The following is a 13038-nucleotide window of genomic DNA, read 5'->3' on the forward strand; positions in this document are numbered from 1 at the left end:
TTGGTATTTTTCTTTAGGTCTGGTAACTGTGGTTAGCCGACCCCCCTTTTTGGTATACTCAGGCTGGTTGTGGCTGTGTCTGCAGTATTCTCTGCATGTGTAGGCTGAAAAGGGCCCTCCTATTTACATGGGTGGTTACTTGCCTTGTTTTTCTTAGACACTCCTACTCCCCAGGGTCTTGTCTGGCATCTCCAGGGTGAGTAGAGACGCCGAGTAGCGCCTTCCTCATGTTCCTCTCCGCTTTGGGTGTACCAAAATGGCATGGGATGACGCACTTCCGGTGACGTGGCAAGATGGCGCGGGACCGGAAGTGACGTCACACTTCCAGACGCCGATTCTTTAAAGAGATGAGCTCAATGTTCTCTCTCCTGCCTGTCTGAAGTCTTCCCGGATGGATACTGAGGACAGCCCTGAGGATGGAGCACCCGCTCAAGCTGACCCAGCGGCTGCATCCGGGTCCAATAGTGACCCCAAGGTAAGTGCCTTTCCTAAGGATTGTTGAGAGCCATTAGAACCGGGGGTCGGTATATGTTGTATTTCGCATTTAGTGAAAAGTAGCCTTATATATACCTCTTTTTGCTCTTTGCTTTCTCCTAGGTTGGCAAGCCTGTTAAGAGGAAATGTGGGAACTGTAGATCTAGGCTTCCTGATAGCTGTGGAAAACTATTATGTGATAGTTGTATTTCTTCAGTTGCAGTGGCTGATTCTGTTGATTCTTTAAAGGAATTGATGGTTTCTATGAAAAAGGTGGTTTCCTCTTTTCAGTGCATTAATGATAGATTAGCAGGGTTGGGGCCCACTTCAAAATCTGTGTCAGTGACCCAAGACACTTCAGTCTTGGCTAAATCTCCTAAACCTTTAGTATTAGAGACCGTGAGTTCACGGGCTGTTTCTGACCTGAAAGAAGGAGAGAATTCAGAATCTACATCTGCCTACTTTTTTTACAGTGTGTTTCTATCACTGTTTCTCCCATTTTTTTGCTTATCTGACTAGGAATCCGTGTCAGAGGTCAAAGAGACTGCTAGCATGGCCAGATATCTCTTTCCAATTGAAGATATTAATGAACTGTTAAAGTCAGTGTATACTTCTGAACAGATTGAGATGCCACAGCAGACTCATTCTCTTTAGGATAAAATGTACTGGGGACTTCAGGGGCGTAAGCCTAGGTATTTTCCAGGGCATCGTTTTCTCAAAGACATGGTCCTTTCTGAGTGGAAAGAACCTGAAAGAATGTTGTTCCAGTCTAGAGGACATAAAAGGAGGTTTCCCTTTCAATCCATCATTGAGGAAGTATTTTTCAAATGTCCTAGATTAGATGCTCCTATGTCGCAGGTGTCTAAAAAATCAGATCTCTGATTTGAAGTTTCTGGTGTACTTAAGGATCAGAAGGACAGGAAAGCTGAGGCTCTGCTGCGTAAAGCCTGTAATGCTTCAGCCTTCTCGCTGGATCCAGCCCTGGCATTTACTTGTGTCGCTAGGAATCTGGATGTGTGGGTCCACAGGGTAGAGGACCTTCTCTCAGGCAATCGCTCCCCCCTAATCGCTGGCATTTATTGCTGACGCAGCAGCAGATTCAGTTAGGTCAGTGGCCAAAACATCAGCACTGATTAATTGCTCAAGACGAGTTATTTGGTTAAAATCCTGGGAGGGGGATCTTACCTCCAAGAATAAACTTTGAGGTATTCCCTTTGAGGGCAAACTTTTATCCGGTTCTTCTCTAGAGGAAGTACTAGCTCATTCCTCAAAAAAGAGTAAGCGTTTTCCGTCTCGGAAGACTAAGCCTCAGAGTAAGAGGCCTTTTCGTAGCTTTCAAAACAAAACTAATTTCAAAACAGGTGATCAACAGACCAAGAAAAAATGGTTGTTTAACAAAGACAAAACTAAAGGGGGGGCACTCTTTGCTCCTTCAGCCACGGATAAGAACTCCCAGTGATGCCAGGTCAGGGGTAGGAGGAAGATTATAGAAGATTATAGAAAAAGGTTACAGGTTGAAGTTCAGACTCCCCCCACCCCGGAGGTTTTTTCTCACTCAGCTGCCCAGAGACCAAGAGAGACGGCAGGGCATGTTAGATCTGATTTCTCTTTGGGAATCAGAAAGGGTAATTTCTCACATTCCGGAAGATCAGGAATTTCAAGGGTTCTATTCTCACGTTTTTCTGGTGAAGAAGGCATCTGGAGGGTTTCGGATGGTCATCAATCTAAGCGTCCTGAACAGATTGTTAATTTACAGACGATTCCGGATGGAAAGCATTTATTCAGTCAGAAATCTGTTGTTGAAGTGTTCATGGTAACCCTGGATCTTCAGGATGCTTACCTTTATGTACCAATATGCCAGAATCATCAGCGATACCTGAGGTTTGCGATCCTCATGAAGAACGGCCCACAACATTGGCAGTTCAGGGCCCTTCCTTTTGGTCTCTCGGCAGCCCCGAGAATTTCCATGAAAATCATGGCCGAGGTCATGGCCTTTTTTTGTTTACAGAAGATCTCAATCATCTCGTACCTGGACTCTGCTGAGTATACTTTTGGTTGAGGTTTACTTTATCTTCAAACAACTGGGGGTCAGAGGAGAGGGAGGGACATTTTACAGTCTGGTTTGTGTTTCCTGTAGAAGGTGGAGCCAATCATCTCTCAAGTAGGTGAGCTGGAAGATTCATGAAAATACCATTATCGGTAAGTCTAACAGGGGTTTTAATCATTCCTTTACAAACCTAAAAAAGGTTAGTATAGAAATATTTTAATTCAGGAAAATAGATCTGAATATGTTTGGGGCTCCATGAATATTTTTTTTAATCATTAGCCAAAGCTGCCTTTGACATTTTGTTTTGCCTTCCACTGGGGAAGGTGGAAACGGTGTTTTGTCAGCCTTCATAATGTCTCTAATCGAATAATGTATCCATTTATATGTATCTATTTAACATAGTAATGATCATAAATTGGCAACTTTAAGGTTACACTCACACCTGAGCATTTTTTACCGCATTTTTGCTACGATTTTGCAGGTCAAGAGGCCACCAACATAAAAAGCAGAAAAACGCCTGTAATCTGCCCAAAAATAAGCTCATATACTTTGAGCTTTAGGCATTTTGCCTTCAGGCAGTTTTTCTGGCATTTTACAAGCTAAAAATGCTCAGGTATGAATGCAGCCTAAGCCACTTACTGACAGATTATAGGGCCAGCAATCAACTGTTATATATACAGTATAGGCAAAACACACTTAACATACAGTTATTTTCTACTGTAGTAAAATAGATCTATTATTAAAGTATATTGTGCACTTACTCACTCGCACTAAATGGAACCAAACAAAACACAGACCTCAAAGGGGGTTTGTTGAAATATCTAACTTTCATCACATTTTATAACTATATTACGGCAATTTATTTCTATGACTTTCATGCATTCCACGACAAGGAAAAACTCGTGGAAGACACATAGGGGGAAATTTACAAAATTATTGGAGCACTCAGAATCTGATGCAGCTGTGCATGGAAGCCATTCAGCTTCTAACTTCAGCTTGTTCAGTTAAGCTTTGACAATAAAACCTGGAAGCTGATTGGTTTCTATGCAAAGCCGCACCAGATTTAGTAAATCCCTCCCATTTTGTTGGGTCTTGGAAAGCTGCCTCCAGTTTCCAATCACCTTGGAAGAGGACTGGTGCACTAATCTACATAATTTTCAATGAGATTAAGTTCTACCCCAACATTTTTAGTAAAATCCCTTTACATTTTCATCTGTTACTTACCATTTTAATGTCCTTCATCCACCAAGAAATGTTTTCAAATGAGTTTGTATTTGTGATATCGTAAACAAGTACAAATCCTTGAGCACCACGGAAATAACTGACACTGAGGGTGTGAAATCTTTCTTGTCCTGCTGTATCCCTGAAACAACAAAGAGTTTACTTACATTTTATAATAATTTCTGATGAAAATCCATTTTCCCAGCAAAGCCGGGCTGAATGTATCACTAATGACACCATCCCACTAATAGACATACAGTATTAAGCCAGTTCATGTCTCTTGCTGTTCAGTGAAGACTCCCGACACATATTTTGGAACTAGCTATTGGCTTAGCTAAACCTTATTGACTACACCTGTACTTGGGGGATGCAAAACAACCACTTAACCTATAGGTAGCCCAAAACAGCAACACAGAAGGGTAGACTCTGCAGATCAAGATCCAGCAGACTTCCTATACCGAAGGCAAAAGGACAATCATCTGAGGACAACAAGGTGCACATTTGCCAGGGGTTACCGAATCCTGGGCTGTTCCTGAAGCCTGCACTGCTCTCTCAGTCTTTTTGTGGCCGCCCAGCAGGACTGTCCCTGGAGCCTGTGGCCACCCAGCTGGGCTGATCCCTGAGCCTGTGGCTGCCCATTTAGCCTCTTTGCAGCCACTCATTCAGTTCACAGCATGGCTGAGGGGCAGAGACTAGAGGTCAGTTGACTGGTGAGGAATGTTAAGTGGGAGGGGCTAGAGGAGACCCTATCTCTTGATTTCGGCATAGGTGTCACTGCTACGAGACATCACAAAGTCGGAGCCACAGTGAAGCCGGAGACACAGTGAGTAACACTACCTATGCCATTAACCACTTGCTTACTGGGCACTTAAACCCCCCTCCTGTCCAGACCAATTTTCAGCTTTTAGCACTGTCACACTTTGAATGACAATTGCGCGATCATACAGCACGGTACGCAAATGAAATTTTTATCATTTTTTTCCCCACAAATAGAGCTTTCTTTTGGTGGTATTTAATCACAGCTGGGATTTTTATTTTTTGCTACACAAACAAAAAAAATGGAAAATTTTGAAAAAAAAAATCATGTTTAATAGTTTGTTATAAAATTTTGCAAACAGGTAATTTTTCTCCTTCATTGATATGCGCTGATGAGGCGGCACTGGTGGGCACTGATAGGCACAGATAAGGTGACACTGATGGGGACAGATAAGGCGGTACTGATGGCCACTGATAAGATGGCACTGATGGGCCCTGATGGGTGGCACGGATGGGTGGCATTGATGGGTGGCACTGATAGGTACCACTGATAGATGGCACTGATGGGCACTGATAGGTGGCACTGATAGGTGGCACTGATGGGTGGCACTGATGGGCACTGGTAGGGGGCACTGATGGGCACTGGTAGGTGGCACTGATGAGCAGCACTGTTCTGGCACTGATTGTGGGCACTGATAGGTGGCACTGTAGGCACTTATAGGTGGCACTGTGGGCACTGATGGGTGCTGCTGGTGATCAGCTTTTTTTTTCTCCTCAAGCTGTCAGCGCGAGGAGAAAAAATAGCCGATTACCGTCTCTTTTGACGTCACATGATCACGTGCATCAGGATTGACCCCTTACTCCGATCTGTGATCTAGCGAGTCTCATAGACTCGCTGATCACAGAGCGGGCTGCGCACCCTGCAGGGAGCGCACAGGCCCATCGGGCACGGGACAATGTCAATAGACGTAGTCCCGGCAAAGCAGGGCTGCGCTGTAGCCGTTATTTGGCTATAGCGCAGATTTCAAGTGGTTAAAAATCCCCTCTACAGTTCTCAGATCAGCAGATGACCTTGATCAAGAGCACCTAAGCTGGTTGATCAGAACTCCCTCCAGCACTGCAACTCATCCCAACTCCCCGCCAGCACTGCCACTCATCCCATTCCCCCCACCCCCCCACCAAGGAGTAAGAGAAGGAATAAAAATAGAGAATACATGGAAGGGAGAGGAAAAGAGGGGGAGGAAAAAAGAAAAAGGGAGAGAAAGAATAAGAGAAAGAACAAGAAAGATGGCTAGACAGAGGGATGGGGGAAAAAAAAACAAGAAATTAGGACAGAGACAGATAAAAGAGAAAGAAAGGAGAACATAGAGAGAGAGTTGTACATCCTGAAATGTACCATAAGGGTTTTTAATACTGTACGAGTGGAAGGGACTCAGGGAGCACTAAATGTCCGTGGGTTAGGGGCGCAAATTACTTGTCTTGCCTTGGGTGCTGACAACCCAGGCTACGAAAATAATTTTACTGTTAGGGGTCCCCACAACTTGGGAAATTTGATCAAGGGGTCCTAGCAATAGGAAGGTTGAGAACCACTGTTATAGATCAACCATATCTGAATGGGGTGGGGGGCCTTCAACACTATCTGCCTTCCACATATAATGCAGTTTTACATCTTTACCCAGGTGTTTAGAACACCAAGTCACACCTTCAACCATATAACTCAAACAATTAACAGTTGTCTCAGACTGGCACCATGGTGACTAGATTGAGGAAACAGAACAGGGTGGTTTAAAAAAAACTTTTCCACCACCATTATCACCACCATGTTCTTGGACAACCAATATCTGCCTTGACATATTCAATGGTGATTGGTTTAAAGCTAAACTGAACCCATTGATATAACTGTTTCGCAAAACTTACATTCAAGGCATGCCATGAATGATAACTGTCACACTTGTTAGTGCCCTCAATCAAACTGTCAAACCATCAAATTGCTTAACTAATCATGTGCAGCACCATGGCAAATACAAATCAAACAGAGGCTAAGCTGGCAGCTTCATTGGCTGTAAAATAGGAGGGTTTAATTCTAGTTAAAGCTGACTGAATCTAATCTGTGTGGCTGAAAATACTTCGGTATGTTTCTGACACTCATTAGCATGCTTTAATAGGTAACCAAACGTCTTCTTCATTACAAAATAAATCAAGGTAAATGTGCCAAACTTGTAAGCAGGCTCTTGATTGGTCACCAGTAATGACCATGATGGCCCAGGGCACTTTCCTTCGACTTGCTGAAACATGAATGAGATGGGGTACCAAACCCCTGAATTATGGAGGAACCACCCTGGCTACTCATGTATTCCCAGCCTAAGAGCCCTTTCACACCGGGCCGCCCATAGAGTGTGCGGTAAAATGCCGCTATTTATGGCGGCGTTTTACTGTCGGATTAGCGGCATATTTCGGCCACTAGCGGGGCGCTTTTACCCCCCGCTAGTGGCCGAGAAAGGGTTAAAACTGCCTGCAATGCACCGCAATAGCGGCGTTTTGTTGGCGGTATCCCAGCGCTGCCCCATTGAAATTTGAATGGGGAGCAGCAGTGGAGGAGCGGTAAACATACCGCTCCTTCACCGCTCCAAAGAAGCTGCTGGTGGGCTTTCACACTGGAGACAATGCTGCAGCTGTTTGAGGGCGGATTGAGAGCGGATTGCAGGTGCTTTTTTTAACGCTATAGCGCCTGCAAAATGCCCACGGCGTGAAAGGGGTCTTAGGCTTGCTTCCAAGGACACCTAGTTACTTTTGCCATTAAATGATTGTCTATGTGGTCAGCCTTTTTAGATGCTTTACTATCAAAACATAGACATTGTATAGGTAGTAAAACAAGTTCTGATGTACAAAACAGCTCTAACACTTTCTCCTTTTGCCTCTTTCCATAAACTTTGGCAGTTCTTGTATCAAACCAGGGGGTACCACTCAGCCAAACTGAGCAAAAAAAGGTCCTTGGCTCAGATCCTCTTTTCTCCTGGGTGCCTCAGGGCCTACCACTGGAGGGGTAATGCTCCAACTTCCCTAAGCTTCACATGCTGCATTAGGTCAGTATGTCCCATGAGATCCCCGTTTCCTTTCCTGCAGGGGAAATATACAGATAAAGAGGAGAGCCCGGGGGGTCCATTACCCTGACCCCTGAACCTTTACTAATTGGAATCTCTTCTCAGGCTCCATCCTCTTCCCAAGGTATTGATAAGTCCCGTGGCACCTGAATTCAAAGAGAACCTCAAACAGGTAAGTACAACACCTGCCACAATGTGCTCAAGGGAGGATCATTGGGTCACTCGATTACAACATGGGCACACCGGCACCAACACTTCATTAAGGCTGTAACCGCATGGTGTCAGTCCACTTTCAGGAATAAATCACAGCCTAGTGTCTGTGGTAACTCCCCAATTAAACAGAACTATCAAACAGAGTCAAACCCCATCCTTTGAGCCTCTCTTCTAAGGAGGCTGGAACATGCTCCTTGTTCTGTACACACAGTCCAACATAATGTCTCACTCCCCGGTTGCCTCAATAATGCAGCTTCTTCATGGCCTTCCAGCTAAGACCCAACCAGTAAGGCCATCACATCCTCCCCAGTGATGACATCCTGCCACCTACACCCAACTGTTAGCAGGCTGCTAATTGACCATCAGCAATGACTATGATGGCCCAGGGCACCTCCTTTTGTCTTCCTGAAACAGGCACGAGATGGGGTACCAAACACCTGAATTATGGAGAAACTCTGCCATCTTGGTGGCTCATGTACTCCCGCTTCTAAGGACAGTTAGTTACTTTAGCCCCCCCACCAGAACACAACGGTCGGCACTCACAGCCGGTCAGCACTCATTGGCAGCCAGCGCTGATTGGATGCCGATCTGATACTGGCTTTCCAGCATGCTTGATCGACAGAAGTTGGCCATTCAGCCAGCTTCTGTCTGACAGGCTGTTGTACACACGGGCCCAATGTCAGGAGGTTTCTGTTGAACTAGACGATACTGGCTGATTTTCAGCCTGTGTGTTCCAGGCTTAAAGCGGGCAATAGGCTTAATTCAGAAAGCCTACACACCAGGAAAATAATCCTCATTTTCAAAAAGTGACAGTTATGTTTAACCTATCTTCAGTGAGATTTGGAATTTACAGTCATACAGCTGAAAATAAAACATTCTTATCTTTCTGTTAAAGAAGTTGTAAATGCAGAAGGTTTTTTATCTTAATGCATTCTTTGCATTAAGATAAAAAAAACCTTCTGTGTGTAGCAGCCCCCCCAGCACCCCCCTAATTACCTACCTGAGCCCCTTCTCTCTCCAGTGATGTCCACGGTCCCCTCAGCCATCCAGGACACTCCTCTTGATTGGCTGAGACAGAGCAGAGACGCCATTGGCTCCCGCGGCTGTCAATCAAAGTCAGTCAGCCAATCAGGGGTGATAGGGGCGGGGCTAGGTCGGGGCTCCGTGTCTGAATGGATGGAGCTCTGACTTGACTTGGGTGCCCCCTGTAGAAAGCTGCTGGCTGGGGGGCACTCAAAGGAGGGAGGGGCTAGCAGCAGTGAAGAGGGACCCGAGAAGAGGAGGATCCAGGCTGCTCTGTGCAAAACCAACTGCACAGAGGTGGTAAGTATAACATGTTTGTTATTTTAAAAAAAAAAAACGAGTCTTTACAATCACTTTAAAACTTTGTGAAAGGAAACTAATGCTGTAATCTAAAAACAATTTAAACTTTTTCTGTGTCCATATGATTCTTTTTTCAGCACGTTATTGGAGAAAGGGCACAACTTTTATGACTTGTAAGACACATCAGCCAGTATGTGCAACTGATGATGTTGTCTACTGTCCTACTCCTGAATTATTTTCTTTGTCATAGGTTTATCCTTGTAAAGTATGTGAGGCCAAGGTCACACAGACGGCAAATCATCTGTTTTTAATATTACCTGGTGGCATATCCACAAATTATCATGATAGTCACTCAGGCCAAGTCATGTTGCCACAGCGTTAATGCTTTGCTGTGTGCCAAATTTAACTTGGCATGTCACATTTAGCAGGAGATGCTGCTTGTAAAACAAACTCTTCAAGTCAATGGAACTGCACCAGTATTTCAAATGTAATATCCACCTTGAGATAAAAGAAGGAGGTGGCACCACTCAATCTCCTCTGAATCACTATCCACTGTGAATTACTTTTCAGATGGGCAGTAAAGTCCACCACCTATGTGAAAGGAGCCTAGGGTTGACTACCTGGTGTTTTTAAATTTAACTCTAGGTGAGGTGTGGTCACAATCTTAAAATACTATAAGTATACTGCTGATTCCTTGGATGAAATGTATTTAATAAAACATGAGAGAAGGCTACCTATTCATGATTAGCGTAACTGCAATCAATTAAAATCGAAATCAGTTGTTCTTAATGCATTTTTCTTAAAAGCATACTCTGGAGCTATTCTTTATTTTTATCCAAATTTGTCCTTTCAGAATGAATGGAGGAGTGTAACCCAGATTTAAAGTAATAATATACACTTGTCACTTTTTAGCATAAAACAACTATGAGAGATCCTCTTTAAGGTTAAAATATAAAAAAAAATTTAAATTTAAAAAAAGTAAAGCAGTCATTCTAATCAGGCACATGACACTACATTTTTTGTAACATTTACAAGCCAAATTCTCTAGAAAAACTAATGGGAAAGGATCAAATTAAGATAGTTCTTGTAGCTGCTTCAGGCCATTTATAAGAAATACTAAGACAGTAGTTCCATTTCTCACTAAAGCAATGCAGTTGAGAATGTAGCAGTAACATATTGCTTAGTCACCTGACCCATAAGTGTTACAGTAGCAAGAAATGTGACTTGAAATGAATGCACCACTTACAGCATTTCCCAAATGACTTCTTATTTTAAAGCATCTGCTAAATAATAAGAAAACTCTTAAAAATTATGTAAACCATAACTATCTGTGATTTAGTTTGCTAAAGCACTGTGTTTCAATCATTTTTATAAAATACTGTTTATTCTTTTTAATTTCATTTTTGTTGCATTATGGCATTGCTGATCTCCTGCAGCCACTTTACAGCTAGTGCCTGGCTACATGCACACGCTTCAGCAATGCTTGCACATAGGGTTGCACCGATACCGGTATTGGTACTGATACTAAGCATTTGCATGAATACGATACCTAAAACTGATCCCTTTGCGGTGCAATTTGAGCCCATACAAAATAAATGGTCTCAAATCGCACTGCAAAGAATAACATGTGGTTTGGACAGGAATGTGGGGCAATTCCTGTCCAAATCATATGCAGTTTCAGCCCATTCATTTTGTATGTGTTAAAAACGCATTGCAAAGGTACCGGCGAGTACTTGTGTACAAGTATCGGTACTCGCCAGACAAAAAAAAAATCAGTGCAACCCTACTTGCACACCATTTCTCAAGTTGGGTTTCTTTACGGTCACAACAGTGGAACATCCCTGTGCAATGTGAGTTGGCACAGCCACTTATCGAGGTGGATTTTCTAAAGACTTATAGACTGTGCACTTTGCAAGTGCAGTTGCACAAATTTTCCCCCCATAGCTAAGTAAATGTGGTAAAGCTCTGCTGGTTTCCATCATCCAATCATGTGCAAACAAAATGCTTTTATTTTTAAATTTTCCTTGCACCTGATTGGGTATTCTTTACAAAGTGAAGCTTTACCACATTTACATTTACTAAGGAAAATTAGTGCAACTGTACTTGCAAAGTGCACAGTCTAATTGCCTCTAGTAAATCAACTCCACCATGCCCACTGGGACAGCACAAGAAGGGGATAACCCAGAAGAGCAGCTGGAACACATGAACAGAGCGCTGTCATCCAGAAAGTTCTGGTTGCATGGTTTGATCATGAACTATTTTAAAAAATATATTGATATGGGGGGGGAGCTTGGCCATGCAAGGAGATGGCTGCTTAGTTCTCCCTCTCAGCCAGCACGGGGACACGATCAGCCGATCCACCCACTACAGCCTCAACACCGCACTCCTCCTGGCAGCTCAGCCCTCAGGGACCCTACCGAGCATGATGTGGAAGAAGAGTCACCCGCCGGGACCCCGCAAAGTGACTGACTTCTTCACTGGCCCACATCACGGGGACTGCCAAGATGGTGCCGGCTCTTCATATAGAGCAGCGCTTGCATCTCCTCAGTGTGTCTGCCACAAGGGCAGCTGCAGCAGAGAATATGGACTGCTCTGCTCCGAAGGACACCCGCTCCAGAGACAGCACCAAAAGGGCAGCCTCCTCTACACATGCCTCCCCATATCATCAGGGACCGGTAAGCAAAAAACACCTGCCTTATCTTACAAGACAGGCTACCACTACTGACATTGACTGTGATTCTGAAGAGGAACAGGCTACCTGTCAGAAACCATGACTCAGACTGAGACAGAAGTACAGTTAAATCTCACTTGTTTAATATTAATAAAAGAAGGTAAATGAACCTGGAACGGATAGTCAGACAAGCCAAAACGTCAGGGAGCCAGAGATGAGCGTAGCAGGATCTGGAGCCAGAAGGAATGTCAGCCAAGCAAGTCTTTAACAGGAACACAGGAGAGCGTCTCTAGAGATTGTGACCAAGGCAAAGGCAGAGATCATCTGGGCTGGACGGCTTAAGTAGGCAGGACTGACACGCAGGATATCATCAACAGGTGAGTCACTGTGGAGAGATAGGAGCTGGCAATTAGACGACAGCTGAGCGGCCAGCTCAGAGAAGGAAGGGCTGAGCCCAGCCCTGACACTACCACATTAGCTGCACTACCTGCCTCTGATAACCCTGTATCTGAAAACACACTCAAACACATGCTCCTCTCTCTTCAAAGAGACCTCAGGAAAGATATGAATATATCAATGTCACACATGCAGTCTCAGATCGGTGACCTGGGTGACTGCACAAGCACCCTGGAACATCAACTCAGTAATTACATCTCCGCTTATAACGAGTTAGTTGATGCTCATCAACATCAAGCGGAAGAATTACAACGCATCACTGCCAAACTAGCGGACCTAGAAGACCACTCTCGCAGGAACAATCTCAAAATTAGGGGCATCCTTGAGATCATTTCTCCTGCAGAGCTGACCTATCTCCAACAATTCTTTAAACTTCTGGTCCCCTCACTGACCGCCCTTGACCTTACTATTTATAGGGCGCATAGAAACTTTAAAAGAGAAGTATGGGATTTTTTTTATCCCATAATAATACTTACCTAGGTGGATGCAGCATCGGTCCTTTAAACCGCCACACATCCCATTGAAAAAACCCAGAGATGTTCTAGCTCCACTTCTTCCAAGCAAAAGAGCGCATACTCCTGTCCACCAAAAATATGTTGGCATTCCCAGATCTATACACAGCCCTGTGTGCTGGCACCTGTCACATCCACCCTGAGAGAGTGAAATATCTCCTATAAATGGGGATTCCCCACAAAAATCATAGTCACATTCCAAGGCAAATTGGTGACTATTTATATCACCTCGAGCAAGGTCTGAAGCAACTACAAAACTGAGGT

General features: G+C 44.1%; 1 protein-coding gene across 2 annotated transcripts in view; it reads right to left on the reverse strand.

Annotated features, from left to right (window-relative positions):
* The window catches only part of LOC141145142 (ras-related protein Rab-10-like), an 81219-nt gene that overhangs the window by 42686 nt on the left and 25495 nt on the right, over positions 1-13038 (reverse strand). For both annotated transcript variants that reach the window (XM_073631529.1, XM_073631528.1), the window contains exon 3: positions 3746-3884. In XM_073631529.1, coding sequence (XP_073487630.1) covers positions 3746-3884 — 139 coding nt within the window. The remainder of the gene's footprint in view (positions 1-3745; positions 3885-13038) is intronic.

The sequence above is a fragment of the Aquarana catesbeiana genome, linkage group LG05 (genome assembly GCF_042186555.1).
Source record: "Aquarana catesbeiana isolate 2022-GZ linkage group LG05, ASM4218655v1, whole genome shotgun sequence".
NCBI lineage: Eukaryota > Metazoa > Chordata > Amphibia > Anura > Ranidae > Aquarana > Aquarana catesbeiana.